The 16,653-nt window shown below is 43.5% G+C and overlaps 1 protein-coding gene across 3 annotated transcripts in view; it reads right to left on the bottom strand.

The window, feature by feature from the left end:
• TIAM2 (TIAM Rac1 associated GEF 2) overlaps positions 1-16,653 on the bottom strand; it is a 127,136-nt gene that overhangs the window by 84,342 nt on the left and 26,141 nt on the right. Inside the window, exons 8-9 of one of the 3 annotated variants that reach the window (XM_077348938.1) lie at positions 14,331-14,402; positions 3,821-3,985 (exon numbers count right to left, since the gene is read on the bottom strand). In XM_077348938.1, the coding sequence (XP_077205053.1) occupies positions 3,821-3,985; positions 14,331-14,402 (237 nt within the window). Of the gene's footprint in view, positions 1-3,820; positions 3,989-13,603; positions 13,787-14,330; positions 14,403-16,653 lie in introns of those variants that run through there. The other 2 variants (XM_077348928.1, XM_077348947.1) reach the window with 2 other exon arrangements.

Consider the following 16,653-nt stretch of genomic DNA (forward strand, 5'->3'; position numbering starts at 1 on the left):
AGCCTTGAGGTGAAAAGGGCTGGCGCAGCCTCTGTTCTCATCCTCCTTGGCAGCCCTACTGACTTCTCTCCCTTCGGTGGTCAGGAGCAGACTGGCAGCCAGACTGGGCTGGGTGAATGGAATTTTGGTCTGTCCTGGTGAGGGGCCAATAGGAAGGCGCTTCGCATGCCTCCCCATTGGCTGCTTGGCCCTGGACGGACACTCGGAGGGCCCAATCAGGAGCCGCGAAGCGGCTCCTGATTGGGCCCTCTGAGTTTTTATCCTGGACAGGGCCCGCCCTAACTCCTCCCCAGGTGGCCTTACCCTTTTATTTAACCGCAGGGGCGGTTAAAGATAGTTAACACTATCGATACAAATGAAAAATTCTTTTAAAAAATCCTCATGATTCTATGATGCTGCAAACCAAAGTAACTCACAGAAATGTAATAAAGAAATCTCTGGATTATGATAACATGAAGAAAACTAAAGGATAACAAAATAGCAACATAATGTTGACTCAATGTGTGTTTCTTAAGAACTACTACTTTGAAACACCATCTGTCATTCAAAAAACATACTATGTGATAAAAGGTAGGTTGTATGTACTGCATAATAGGACAATGGGGTATGTTGCTGTTTATTTATTCATTATTTAAATTTATTACCCACCTTTCCCCAAAGGCTCGAGGTGGGTTATTGTTAATTCCGTGTATATATTGATCTATATTTTCTATGGGTTGTTTAATATTTATTTTTATGGGCTGTTCAGGAACAATTTAATCTGATCCAAGATAATAGCTTGTATAATATAAAGAGCAAGGGGCTCCATTCAGTAAGGGTTGTACTTCCATTGCTACTCCAGGGTAAGGAAGTTAATGAAACAGCTTCATGGGGTCTAGCCCATCTAATTTAGAAATCTTTTTATTTCCAGGTAACAGATGTTGTTAACAAGTAATGGCAAAGATTCTCCGCTGACTCAGGGTCAGACTACTTGACATGCCCTGAGAACTCATGGGAGTCAAGCAGCTAGGGCCCCTTTTCACCTTCTAATAACCAGCCCTGCATCACACACCACACAAACATCAACATACACATACTTTAAACAACACATTGTGCTAAAAATGAGTATTCCCAACACTCACCAGAGAAGTATGGAAATGTAAGAAAAAAGAACTAGGAAAGACATAGCAGAAAGTAGTCAGCATTAAGAGATCCCTAATGGAAGAAATATATTAAGTATACAGAATAGAAAGAAAGATAAAATGGGGGGGATAATTAATTGAAACAAAGAAACCAAAATAACTTCAGATCAAACTATGTGATAGCTACACAAAGAAAAATGGGATAGTTTTTATGAACAGATAAATTCTTATACAAATGTTCCTGGATCACTTCAAGTTACAATGTTCATAATAGAAATACTTTCCCTAAAATCTTTTTTTTTATATTTCAGCTCACTCCTGCCACCTATACGTCATGCAAGGATTGCCTACACAAACATACATCTTTTCTTCCAGTACATAAATAATAGCTGCTTTGACAGAAACTAAATTCTAAACTTGGCGTCCGGACCTAGATGGCCCTGTTAAACAGGGACAGCCCTGGTTAGTACTTGACTGAGAGCCCATCAAGGAACTCCAGGGTTGCTATGCAGAGGCTGGCAAGGACAAAATAGGTGTTGCCTTGAAAATCCTAAGGGGTTTTCCTAGGTCTGCAGTGATTTGGCAGCATTCTCCATCAAGTTTAGTAGTAGATTTTACCACCGGGGATCCTAACAAGCACAACAACATATTTTCTTACTGTGCTGAGCTGAAGGATCATCTTAACCATAGGTACCTTAAATAAAGTTGAAAGGGCCATGCAGGAGGCCTTGTTCAGGCCCGGACACCCACCCAGTGTCTGGATCAGCGGGCCAATCCATCCAGATTGGGCCGGACCCTGGAGTGCCCACCTCCAGGAGCCGAGTGTGTGGCTAGGTGCTTCTGGATTAGGATGGTCCCGCCACCCGGGCAGCACATGGATTGTGGGCCATCCAGTAAGGATGGCACGCGCCCGGCCCAGGGATGGCTTCCCCGCCGCCCAAGTGGGCCACTGGGAGCCCGCACCTTCAGTGGGGGGGAGGGGGGCAGGGAATGGCTTCCCTGTGGCCCACCAGGCACACCTGGCATGCTGGGGCAGGAAGGAGCTGGAGATGGCTTCCCCGCAGCCTGCCATGCTTGGCGGTCCACAAGAAAGCCACGGCCTCACAAGGAGAGGCCTGCCTCGCTTCGGACATGCTTGCCACACCACAGGGAGATGGCTGTGGCGGAGGGGGGGGGGCTTTCAAAGCCCGTTCTTATGAACAGGCTTTGAAGCTAGTTAGTTTGCTAAGGAAAAATTATTATGTAACCATAAGCATTTATACACAGACCCCACAAGATAGAAGGCAAGCTGGCACAATATTTCACCAGTCTGTTCAGTTATTAAAGCCATGGGGGCTTGCTCAACAGGAAGCCAACCTACTTTACTTGCTACAGTGAAAGTACAGGAAACATAAGACTGGACTTCCAGGTTTCAATAAAAGCTACCAATATTGGTGATGAACATCTACCATCAGATGTAGTCAAACTTCACTGACTAGACCTTCTCCTCCGAAAACCCATACCATGAACTTTCCCTCTCTCAGCCCAGCACCATCAAAAAGCTGATCATTCTAATAATTAGATGAACTCCACTTAATTCAGCTCAGTTTGGGCTTAATTGCACCTAAATTCTTCAGACAAGTTACAACTTTTTGGTCAGAGCTAAAATGTATGTACACCTCTAGAAATCTGATTATTCTGTGAGATCAGTAAGATTTATGGTTGCATTCTCATGCATTTGGTCATAGCCATTTTATGATATATTTCCTATATACATAATCAATTTTGTAGAGAGGGAAGTTCTTCCTGCTAATCAATTTAGTTATTACAGTACTTTCAGAGGTTCTTCAAATATAAAATTCCACTATTTTCATGTATTTTTTTTTTTTGGGGGGGGGGAGACATAAGGCATACTGTGAGGCTGGAGAACTGCTCCATCCACAGAAATCATCTCTGAGATCCAAGATCATGTTTTGTTTATTTATACTAACTGGAATCCATCCATAATCTGAAATGCAGAAGATTTAAGATATAAGCAATGTGCACTGCTCTGTTGCTCAATTTCAAAGAATGAGAGACTATGATGACACCATGCTTCCATTAAACCCATCCATTTCACCTCCCCACCACACACACTTCCATGCAAGGGGAAGCAAAACAGATCAGTAAAATGGCCCACAGCCCTTTCAACTTAATAGTTGACAGGCACACTTATCCATCTGCTGTTAGGTTTAAATGGCTGCAAGTCATCAAGCCTGTCTGGTTCACTCCCCCCCCCCCTTTGAAGTTGGGGAAGCAAAATGGATGTAATCCCCCCCCCCTTTATAGGTGACCCCATAGGTAATCCCCCCTTTCTCCTAGCTGTGGCAAGCCACAGATAGGAGAAAAGGGGATCTGAACTGGCTGGTTCAGTTTGAGGGCATTTTTCTTTGATTTGGGGTCACCCCAAATCAGCATTTTCATGCTTGTGCATACCCATCTTTATTAACCATTTCTATGTCATTATCCTTTCTCTTTAAAGATCAAAGGTTGGCTCTGGCAGGAATTTCACCAGAATAAGAGGGAGGAAAGACAATTTCATCCACCTTCCTTCACTACTGTATCCATCTATGTTTCCACAAGCAGCACAAGAGAAATGCATTGAAACGTCCATTTTAGGATCCAACTTCTGAACTTTAAAATGTTATTAACAAGCTACATTAAGAAGCAGTATTGTGTACCTTGCAAGTCAAAGCCAAAACGTTCTCTACTCTGTCTTCAGGCTTGAGAGTTAACGTTAGGCCTTGACCATCAGGAAAATGAACGTATGTCTGGATGTCCCAGGTATTTTCTTTTGCAGCATTCTCTGGATTCAAGTAGTACACATTTAGAAATTCATCTACTTTCTGCTGGGGGGAAAAAGAAGAGAGGAAAATGTATTCATCCTTTTCATTTAGAAAAGTCACTTAGACCATAGAATCATAGAATCATAGAATCATAGAATCATAGAGTTGGAAGGGGCCACACAGGCCATCTAGTCCAACCCCCCATCAGTCTTCAACTCATGAGTTGGGTCCCTCAAGTAAGTTAGAAGTCCCTATAAAGCTGCAATATATTGGGAGGAAGGGTGCAACTTTTCTGGAAAGACCTTCTGCTAATGCATAAGGGTAGGGAGCAAGGGTGCCACATCTCCTGTTACTCTTTGTTCACAGATTGAAAGAAGCAGGAGTATGATGACATCACTCAGCAGCAGAGGATAATTTTTTTAGTACAGACATGTTCAGTTAAACAATTGCCTGTCATATGACTGTGATGTTATACTGCCATGTGCTTGCAGCTCATCGGATTCCACATTTCAGCTTGGGGTTACAGGCAGGTTCCAGTTTTGGAATGATTACAGATCACTGGCATAAATCAGCCTTTTCCAACCTTTTGACCATGGAGGAGCCCCTGAAATCTTTCAGATTTTGAAGAGCCCCAGAAGTTGTCAGCTGGCCATGCCCCCAGAAGTGACATGACTACCCACATCCTTAACCAAATAAATTTAGAGTCCAGTGGCACCAACAAAGTTTTATTCAAAGTATGAAAGCTCAAGGTATGAGCTTTTGTGTGCACACATACTTCCTCAGATGTTGGTTCTGCTGCTTCAGATCAACACAGCTGACCCCTTGAAAACATCCTTAGCCCTCCTTTTGCTCCCTCCCTTATCTTTACTACTACTATAGAGACTCTGCCTCATGCAGACCAAAAAGAAGAATAGGAGCTGAGAAGACAGCCTAGACGCCACCCCATACCATGCCACTTCAGAGCCTCCATGGACCCCTGGTTAGGAATCACTGGCATCACAGTATTTGCTACTGGTATTTGACAAGCATGCACATAATCACTTATATACACTGTTTCTGTGTCCAAGCACTATTAGCCCTTTGATCTCCTTATATTATGTCATTTTCTGATATAGCACTGTCTAGGCCATCCCCATCTAGATTACTCAGTCCAGCTAATCCATTACGCTTCAGCCTGCACCATACGCTCTCCCGCTCCATCTAGTTTTCTCCCAAAATAAAGAGATTTTGGAGAGCATGCCAGCAGTCTGCCTCCATTAGCTTTAAATGGAGTCCTCTTCTCTTATACAGGACTGGCTTGGCCCAAAACTTTACCTGATGTCTTAAGCCATTCTTCCTAGCCCCAGTCTCATCCATGCAGAGAATGTAGAACAATCAGCAGTTTACTTCATGAACTCCACTCTGAATCTGCGTTAATTTTTAAATTTGCTTACTGCCACTGAATACAGTCATTACAGATTAAGAAATAAGGACTCCCTTGTTACTCAATGTTAGGAGCCATCCAGACTCCAACAGCACAGAATAATGGCTTGCCCACAAAATAATGTTTTGCATAACTGATGACTAACCTACTTTGTGAAAGGTCCTTTGAGCAAGTGACCACCCCACACAATATATTTCATTTTGTCATGATAACACACCTACATAACTCTTGTTCCAAAACAGTAAGGAAGGCAAGACATGATTGAGAGAAATATCCCATTGTAACATCCATGTGAAAGTTTACAGAAGCAACCTTAAATCACATGTTTCAAAGTTTTCAGAAGAAACCTTCACACAACCCCCATATAAACTTATATGTGCTACATGTAATTATACACATATATGCAACTGTGGCGATCATATGATCTATAAAAATAAAACACACACACAATTATTAATTTTACGTAAAACAGATGTCCAGTTTCTAAATGTGGCTATATTTCTTCTTTCAAGATTTGATTAGAGCTTCTTTTCAAAAATTTCTGCATGTGTAGATGTTCTTCCTCGTGTAATTTTATGCAGACGTTAGAAAATGATAAATAAAATTATACAATTAGTTACTGTTGCAATGATTTTAAGAAAGTCACACTTCTTTAGAGATTTCATCAGCAGAGGGCACTGTAGGGTACCACTAGATAAGGAAACATGACTGGCCGAAATATTAAAGGCTTGCATTTTGTAGCATTCTTAACATTAAAATACTGGAGAATTTGGCCAAGCTGCCCACTGTCAAAGTTAGACTATGATATCAGAAAAAAGTGGCCAACGCTTTACAGAAAAGATATCCGATATAATAAACCCTAGAAAGGATGAAGCCACAAAACCAGAACTCATCAATGCTTTGAATGTGGGATTAAATTCTTGCTAAATTCTAAATGCTAGCCCTGTCCCAGACGGCCTCGGCTATCCTCATCAGATCTCAGAAGTTAGTATTTGGATGGGAGACCACTTTATGGGGTTATCATCACAGCTGCAACTTAATAGCACTTTCCACCTCCAAGTTCTACTGAAAATCATCCACACTGAACAAATAATCTCTTAACAAATCAGACCACGGCGAGGTTCATGTAGAAACTTTCTCAGAGAAACTACTCTCTCCTCCTTCTTGTCTACAGGGCTCCAGCAGGAATAAGGTAGTAACTGCTACCAAACCTTTTTCTAGAGCCAGCTTGAATAAGCAAGCACTAACTTAGGCTGCATTCAGACATCACTTTTAGCCTACATCAAACTGACATGAGCATGAACCCAGCTTGTTGCCAGGCTCTCACATACATTTCTCTCCTCATGTGGGACATTTCTGCTAGAAGCCAACTCCAGTGATGTACACACACAAGACTGGAAGTCCACATTAAACTCTTGATAGAATTTGAGGGGCTGAGGAAGCAGGAGGGCATTTTCACATGGGATATTTTCCCCATGATGGCAGAAAGTGATTCCATGGTGCCAGGTGGTGAGTTTTTATCAGGCTTCCCCACAGCATTGTGGTATGCTCATGCAGCTCCTTGACTTTTGGCAGCTTTTCTCTGATCTTCTTCAAGCATGCTTTGCCACAAAACCTTGGGAAAGTCTGAATGGCTGTGTAAGCGTGAAACATTTTTTCCCACCTCCATAGCAGTCATTTTCCCTGCAGTGGTCATTTCTCTCCCCTGCCACAAGGAGGCTATATTTTAAAATCAACAGCTGAATATTGCATCAATACAGCACCATAAGAATATGCACAATAGGTCCCCTGAATTCCCAGCTTTCATTTTAAAAGTCTCTAGCACACTTTATTCAGGAGATATGACAGGAAAGGCATATCTTTGAAACACAAGGAACTAGAAACTTGCTTTCATATGCATGAATATGATAGCTGAGAATTCAAACAATGTGCTGCACATAGGAATGCCGGACCCCTACTAGGGCCTGGGGACCCCCTCTCTCCACTTTGGCAACTCTCCCCCTGCTTCAGGGGTTCAAGAAAGTGGGGGAAATACCCCCCCCCCGGCCCCTCCACCTGAAACATGCAGAGTTGCTACTTGTGGCTCCACCACAGAGAGTGCATGCTGCCATTGCGCCTGTTCCCCTCATTGGAAACTTGTAGACCTGTCATTTGTGGCTCGGCTGCAGATGCCATGCACCGATAGCAGCTTCACGCGTTTTGGATGGGGGGACCGGGCACAATGGTGGTGGGCAATGTCTGTAGGCAGCAGAGCTGGAAATGGCAGCTCTGCAAGCTTCAGGTGGTGGGGGGGGGGGAAGCAGGCAACAAGGCATGGTACTCCCTCTGGTTTGGGGGCAGAACTCTACCATTCAGTTTAGCCCAAAAGCCCGAGCTTTGCCCCTGACATCTCCGACATGCTGCTGTCATTTTCATGTGACATCAACATGTTGGGGAGCTTCCAGTTACACCCCCAATCCCCTCATTGCCAGCTTGATTCCACATGGCAATCCTAGCTACACATACTGTTACCACATTATGTTGATATGATATTTGACTTCTGGTTTATTAAAAAAATAAAAGTCCTTGGGATTGTGATGGGGGGGGCAGCTACTACAGGGAGAGTGGAACAGGAAAACTGCAAAGAGCTGTACTATGTGGGAGCAGCAGTGGGGAAACCACAGAAGTTTTTCCCCCTATGGAAATCACCATCTTTTATCATATTGAGCATGAGATGGGGAGAAAGAAGGCACACACACTCACGTTCAACAACAGATTGGGTTCATGAATATCAGTTTAAAATGTATTATAAGAAATGTCTGAAAGCAGCCTTAAGCAGGCACACAAACTGTTCCCCCCACTTCAGCTGACAGACCTCCCTGCTCGTTGGAATAAAACCAAACCGGTAGAATTGTTTGCATTAAGCTGGAGCTACTGCCCTTCCACATCCAGATACAGAGAGATGACTTTATATTATGCATTTGAAAACAGAAAAGCACAAGAAAATCCAAATACCTGTGCAACATTCTGGCCAGAGAGAAACATAAGAATAGCTATCCTACTTGTTATACTGCATAGAAATTTCTTCATGATTTCCAAATAATTCAATGTGCTATATTTCTTCTGCTCATGGTACTTTGGAGCACTTTTTTAAGTGCTGCAAATGTATTCAGATTATTTCGAAATCAGGGCTGGGCTCCTATTAGAAATGAGGAACAGTTTCACAGACAAATTGTTCAACATGTGTTCTACTGAAGAAAGTAGAATTCTAGCTCAAGACCAGCCATCTAAACTGTGGTGGAAGTGTGGTATTCACTGTTTTTTAAGACATTTGGTTTTCATATCGCAGAAATGTGGGCTCAGCTTTGTACCACAGTTGGTTCACCTTTGGGTGTTGCATCAAATCTCTGCTTGTGAAGGACCCAGCTTATGTGCCATGCTTCTGAGCGCCATCACTCCTCCCTTCATGAGCACATTATGACTGATTTCTTCCTGGTTTGTAAAGTTTTAAACTCCAGCTCACCATGTTATCAGAATGCGGGTACCTGAACAAACTGGAATTTGTCTCCACACTTACACACACGAACAAAAACAAACCCTGAGATTTAAAGTTAAGTCTCAAACCATGGCTCAGCAAGTTTGTTGGGAGAAAACATGCTCCACTTTATCAGACACTTGAATTGAGGTGTAAGAGCAAACCGGAGTTGCACTGATGTGTTCCGATAATATTTTTCTTTCCGAAATATCTCTACAAGTAGCGAACAATGTTTTTAAGTTCACCATTACTGTGGATAACTATTTTTTTAAGTTCTGGTGGTTTGAGGGAAACACCCTATGTTTAAAAAAATTGTACTGGTTGTGTTCAAGAGATGGTTGTTCCATCCCTATTTTTCCATCTTAGAAATGAAAGAGGATTTTTCCAGCCTTGCCTGCACCGTGACTAATACCACAATAACTTTATTCATTCAGTGCCACATAGAACTTTGACAGCACATTCAATTTTCCAGAGACAGATGCCAGGGTTGTAGAGTGCAGCATGTTATATACCATGGTGTTGCTTGAAGAGCAGCTGGTTACTTCATGGTTTTCCTGCCTTTGTTTGTCACTATTTTCATATGCAACACCTCAAAAAACCTGCATGGATCATTTAACAGGGCTGTGCTTCACTGAACTCATCGGGAAGTCTCTTGTAAAGGTTGGATTTTATTTCTTTCTTCAGAATTTCCTAATAAAATAGGCGTACCTCCAACCTCAACGGTTTTGCAAGCAATGATGAATCACTTTTTCAGCCATTGGATAAGGCACCGAAACTGTAGAAACCTCTGCAAAGCTACAGTTGCTGCTATTCAGCTCCTTAAAAAGTTTACAAGGACAGAAGACTCAATCTTATTATTGTAGCAGACATAAGGCTAGCAGCTCATACAGGAAAGCAAGTTCCATAGAAGGGACAACTTGCCTCAAATCCAGTCCAGTGATAAATTATCAGTTTTCCATCTGTTCTCTGAACTGCTGGGTTTGTGATTAAATACTTCCGAAAAAAACAGTTTGTGCAGCCACTGAAGGGAACCCCAATAGAAAAACAAAGCTAAAAGTTCCAAGTGACCAACTCTGAAGAAAAGTTTTTCAATGCTACCCCTATATGTTTACACTTATTGATTTTGTTTAAACATCACAGTCACATGAATCCAAAGCAGGTACCAGAAGTTTAGCTACATATGACTTTAATCATTACCTGATAAACTGTTTGGGGCAGTTTCCGTCTGCTTAAAAAGCAGTTTTCAATTTGATCAAAAATGATCTGCTACCAAAATAGAAAACAAACAAAAGAAGAGCAGCAGGTTATCAAGGCGTAGAGCACATTACCGACTGTGGAAAATGGAAGCTAAAGAACTCCAGGCAAGCTTAGAATAAAATGGAGGCCTGAAGTAAGGCATGACCAGCTATGCATGTGGCATTGTTCTAGTGCTCTTTCAGCAGAAACCTTTCAATTATGACATCATGTTTGGAAGTGACAGAAATGCTGATTTTATGAACTTAGGCAGATTTGGAGTGGGTGGGCAGGAAGGGATGTGCCAGTGTTTGTCTCTTTTGGCCCTTCCTTGAATACCCAGGGAATTGTTGATCACCACTGTGAGATGGTAGGTGAATTTCCTCCTTGTCAGGCTGGATTCTGGTGATTTTTGGTGTATGTGTGGGGGAGGATCACTTGGGCATGAAATTGGGATCACTGTGGGTGGGCAGGTAGTTGTGAGAGTCCTGCATTGTGCAGGGGGTGGACTAGATGACCCTGGAGATCCCTTCCAGCTCTATGATTCCATGATTCTATGAGCTTATTTTTGTCCTGCTTTAACTCATCCTTAAAAATATTCAAAAATAACCAGTGTAATCAAAGCCCCCAACTGAATGAGCATATGTGACAGACGGGCAAAGGCCCTACCCCCTTCGACATACAACCAATCCCCTTTATACTACGTATGAAGAGCAGATACCAGCCAGGGTCCATAAAAGTTTGGGGGAACTAGAACAGCATGAGGAGGTAACAGTAAAACTTCATTAAACTGCTGTTCTCAGTCAAGTAAGGATTAACTCCCACATATGCCGGTTTAGGAAATCAGAGGTTGAGAGAAAGGATAGGCAGGATGGTACACTATCAGTTTCTTGTGTCAGCAAGAAACAGCAAGATACTTTTAATTTGTTGATGACTGCAAGGGACCAGCTCCTGGAAATAATTAGCATAACAGAAGTGAATCACCTAAGTTTTAGACGGAGGGGAGGGAATCATCTGAGGTGTTGCAAATGTTGTTAAAGGTATTGTGTTCTTCCTGTCCAGCATTACTCACGCTCTTTTTTTAAAAAAACAGATTCATTTACAGATCTGCCTGCAAGGAGTAGGGGATCTTTGGTAGTATCTTCAAATATATGGAGGTTAAAAAAAAAAACTTTAAAGTAAAAGTTTCACATTATTTCTATGCAGCATTGTATCATCCACACTCCTGAAAATTGTAAAAACCCACAAAACACAGGATGGGTGGAGTATTCTGCATATAATTACAGTGTGGGTTGGGCTTCAATGTACACCAGGTGTGAAAGGGGAACCACTAAAATGGAGAGAAAACAGATTACTCTGGGCTAACTGGGATCTCTGTGGCAAGAATAATTTCACACAGAATTGCATCAGCATCCTATCACTGAAAATCACCCTGGTGTAACAGGATCCTAGGAGTTCTAAGTAGGGACCTGGGAAATGGGAATCTCTTGGAGTGTGAACCAGCAGTACTAACCATTAACGTCTACAGTAGAAGTCTATAAGCTTGACTGATAGTTGGTCTCTGCCTCTACTGACTGTGACCCCTGTAAACTGTGTGATATAATTGTAAATAGTTTCAAATCTCTGTGCAAAACAGTCTTTTAATGCCTTCCAAGGGAGGAAAACAACTTTATTTGTAAATTGTGCTAATTTATTGACTTACATTATTATATCTTATAATACAGCAAACAATGTGTTTTCCAAAAACATAACCAAGATAGTGAAGAATTACTGACTAAACATTGAAAGGTTTCTCAAATGTACTGTTAAACCTTTGGAAACCACTCAGTTTAGTTAGTCACAAAGGATATAGCGAAAAAAGCTTTGGTAAAAGTTTGTTTTCTACTATTTAAATAAAGGTTACAAGCACCATTTACTGTGAGGGTGATTTCTATACAAATCTCTATATGTGGCTCTCTGCCATTGCTTCTCACTTAGAATTGATTACGAAACGACTTAAGAACATGTCTTTAGAAGTAACATAAACAAGCAGTACTATGGTCATATATGACATTTATATTTTAACTAGTAATTAAGCCCGCTGCAGCTTAAATGCAGCGGGCGCTAGGGTGGCATTGGATTTGGGGGGGGGTGGCAGTGGGCTGTGGGCGGACTGTAGGCCGTGGAGGGGAGGGCGAGACAGTCTGGCGTCATCCGGGGGCTCCTGTGGGCGTTTTGCCGGTGCGGGCTGTACCTGGAGCATGCGAGGAAGTGGAGCGTGGTCGTCGTCCTCAGATCGTCGCAGGGGCGGCGGGCTTGGCGCGGCGTGTGAAGCTTAGCGGCCACGGCCTGTCCCGGGGGGAGAGGCTGGCAGGGGAGGCGGAGCTGGGCCGTCTGGGCAGGCGGCGGCATTGGGGGCGGGCGCGGCATTGGAGATGCAGCGGTGGGCGGGAGCAGCAGTTGGAGGCGTCCCGGGGCAGCGGCGAGCTGTGAGCGGCGGGCGAAGGCCGGCGCGGCTGCCGGAGGGGCCAGTAGCGCGTTCTTTTGGCGGCAGTCTGATAGCGGCGTTCTTTCGGCGGCGGTCTGATGGCGGCGTTCTTTCGGCAGCGGTCTGATGGCGGCGTTCTTGCGGCAGCGGCGGCCTGACGCGGCGAGAGGCGCTTCACGCTTCTTGCCGCGTCAGGCCGCCTGGCAGGGAGCCCCCGGCAGCCGCGCTCTGCGCTTCGCGCCTGCCGATTGGTCCCTCCAATTGTCTGTCGTGAGGAAGGGTCCAATCCGGACCCTTCCTCATCACGGACAAATCCCACCTCAGCAGCCCTTAACGATTTATTTAGTCCGTGGCGCCTGTGGCGCCACGGGCGGTTTAAAGATATGAACATATTATGGCAATCGTACAGATCTAGAAAAAACTCTGGGAAGGGCAGTCTCTCTCTTACTGTACAGCCAACAGAGCAGAGTGCGGAAAGTAAACATTATATAAAACAAGTTAAGTATTGAACAACATTCTTTGACATTGCCTGACTGAATGGGAAAAGCATCTCCCCAGTTCTGCTCACTAAGCCCTGATCAGATATTGCATATGTCTCTGCGTTCCGTTAGAACAAGAACCGAGTCTTTGCTAGAGAAGCACAATTTCTGATGTGGAAGCATAGAATCATAGAGTTGGAAGGGGCCATACAGGCCATCTAGTCCAACCCCCTGCTCAACGCAGGATCAGCCCAAAGCATCCTAAAGCATCCAAGAAAAGTGTGCATCCAACCTTTGCTTAAAGACTGCCAGTGAGACAAATGGAGACAAGGTAAAGAGTAAAGCCAAACTTGAACTAAACTCAAGAGACCCAAATCCCAATTTTGATATTCTAACCACTAAATCATGTGCCAGTAAGGCAATAGACACTACAATAAAGCAAACTGGATGAAAGAGAAATCTCATCTAATACCAGGGGACAAGAAGAGAAATGCACAGAAATGCTAGACATTGTAATTTTTTTTCCAGAGCTGAGAATACACCCTCTGACCAGAATACATACCAGAACACAACTGCTCCTTGGTTCAAGTTTGACTGGCTTGCCTAGGGTTTTCCAGTCCTGCTTCTTCTCAGGCCACTTATACAAGTACTGAAATCCATTTTAGGCTCAACAAAAAAAGTTGATCTAAACTTAAGAATTTTAATGTGAGACCGCACTGGTTTTTGAATGTGTTCTGGATAACCATGGCACTGCTCAGATTGTTTATCAGGAGTTCCTGATAAAGAGTGCTTGCCTATAAACAGCTGATTTCCCTTGTAATGTATAAGATAAACTGCATTAACCACTTGTGGATCCCTGAATCCTCTGAAAAGCACAAGGCAGGCACTTTAGAGTTCTTTGGTAGACAGGTTGAAGCAGAAAAACTCCTTTGAATGTAGAAAAATTTGAAAACCACTGGTACACTGAAACAGCGCATTCGAGCCCACCTTCTGGGGCTATGGCCAGATCCATGGCAGACATCAGTATGTCTGTCTTAAGTGAAAAATGCATAGTTTGAACAACATCCATGGTACCAAGTAGTATGACAATGCCACAACGAGGCAAAATATATAAATATTTAAGTGCCTCCTCACCCCCTCCCAGAACCTCATGTGAGGAAAGAAGCAGTAATTTTTTCCCTTCATAGAGAGACCAAACACCAATTTTCCTCCTGCTTTATATTTTTCATATGACATGAATCAAGAAATACATTAAGTCAGTGCCCAGAGCAAAAGTTAGTTTATCTTACCTCAGTAGAATTACTGAAATTCTGAGGCAGCTGAGTTCCAGTAAATCCATGCCCACTCGCTGAGTCAAAAATCTAATTAAAAGAAATGCATAAATTAAAGTATAAACTCCAGTGTGTGGTATAACTGTTTTGCATGCAAACAAAAAGGAAAACAGAACTACAAATAGATATTATTTATGTATTCATTTGATTTCTATGCTGCCACTCCTAGCCCAGCTAGCCCACGGTGGCTTATAGCTGGTAAAGCTGAATTACAAAATATTTAATTACTTATTTATCAAGTGGGATCTGTGTGCAGAGGGGAAAGGGCAGTGTAGATCATTATAGGAAATCAGTAGCCCCAATTGCCAAAAAACTCATTCTATGTAAACCGCCCTGAGCCTTTGGGAAGGGCGGTATATAAAATAAAATAAATAAATAAAAATAAATAAATCGATAAAGGTCATGCTACTGAAGAATATCAATTCACAGTTCACAAAAACAATTAATTCTATCTACCATGAACAATATGATCAATAGCAGTTTTTTTTCTTTCTCTGCTATGACAACTTGCTCTTTTACCCACTCATGAGTTTGGAATACATGGCCCAGTGAACAATCATTAAACAACAATACTAAGTGTTTGCTCAGTTCTACATAAACTTATTAATGATGTTCTCAAGCAGCTAAGATCTTTTCCTTTAACAATCTGAATCTGAGTAACAACAGCTAACCCAGAGACTGTGCCAACCATGAGCTGGCGCTGGAGTTCTCTCTGCTGGACAACACACATATTTGGGGGGAGGGATATTGTTCTCCAACAGCATTTATGTGTATAGTATTTAAGGGCCAATGCACTAATAAGAATCCTGTCTCTTGATCATGTTTAAGATTTGGGGAGCTAGCTACACATCTTACCCCAACCCTTCCCCAGCTGCATAAATTCGTATCACTACCTTCATCTACAGTGAACACTAACAAAATGTTGAAATTAGTTTTAAAACCTTGTGCATCTTCTAAAAATCCGCATGGTAAATTAATAGTGGGTGGATGGATTTCTGAAACCCTGCTACCAGTAGAACTATCATTTCCCCATGTGACAATACCACACAGAGCATGTGAGTAACTGCCAGGAGATAATGTGAGAACTGTTTGTGTTTTATTTTCTGATTTGCTCCTGGTTATCATTCTGTATCATACAAAACATTATTAGCTATGTAACTGAATTTGTGATCCTAAGTGACTCACAGTGCTCATGACTTTGAAATTCTCACTAATCACTGTTAACATGCAACTGAACAGTTTCCCACAGTTTCCTTTCCTAAACACTAGCAGCTAGACAGTCACAGAAGCAAAACTTTAGTGTGTAAGAATCATTCTGTGAACATCCAAAATGCAAGATTCTCAAGGCTTTGTAAGAAGTCTTATCTCAGATACCCACTTGACCATTTGCACATCTAAATATATTCACCTGAAATCAAGTTTTATATTGCAGACTCAGTAAGGACTCTTACCTGTGAGGTTTGGCTCCAAATTATTGTTAAAGGCAGCCTCACATTGACCAATTATGCATGCCAGCAGCCACACCAGGCCGTTGCCAGTTCGTTGTGGCAGAACAGCAGGCTCCGCCATTTCTTGTGTCCTTACGGGGGACGCATTTCAGCGGCGAAGCTGGTCCGCCACTTTATGCATCTGCACAGGGGATACATTTTGATGACAGAGTGGCCCCACCACTGAAATGTGTCCCGTTGTGAAACACAGCCACGGCAGAAAGGTTCTGCCACATGGGGGGGGGGGGCAAGCAGGGTTTTGTGTGAGAACGCAATCACACCTTCCTGCTAACTAGCAACAACAAAAAAACATTTGACCCCATGGTGCTGGCCCATTATGCACAGGCCATAATGTCCGTGCTGGCGATGGCAGCGCGTCAGGGAAAATCCCTGATAATGCTTGCCACCACCACCAGCACGGGTACGTCCTGGCCCAGGGCTATGGAAGGCCCGCGTTAAGCAAACACGGGAACTTCCGCAGCTTCCTGGGTACGCTGGAGGCCAGCAGGGGCTGAGGCGGGCCGGCTCTGTGTATAATCGCCAGCGGCGGGTCTTTCGGCCACCCAGCCCTGAACTGTGGTGTCCCTTCAGAGACACCGCACGCACCTGTGGGCTTCGTGGAGTCGCAGAGCTGGCAGGGGCAACCCCCTGCCCCCACCAGTGCATGTGGAGGGGGTCTGGACCCCCCACTCCCCCACGGCCCCTCTCCACCTCCCTCCCCCACCGCTTCACTTACCTTGGCCGGCAGCGATACAGCCCTCCTGGCCCTGGCGTAAAGCACGCACTACGCCGGA

Source organism: Paroedura picta, chromosome 1 (genome assembly GCF_049243985.1).
Source record: "Paroedura picta isolate Pp20150507F chromosome 1, Ppicta_v3.0, whole genome shotgun sequence".
Classification (NCBI taxonomy): domain Eukaryota; kingdom Metazoa; phylum Chordata; class Lepidosauria; order Squamata; family Gekkonidae; genus Paroedura; species Paroedura picta.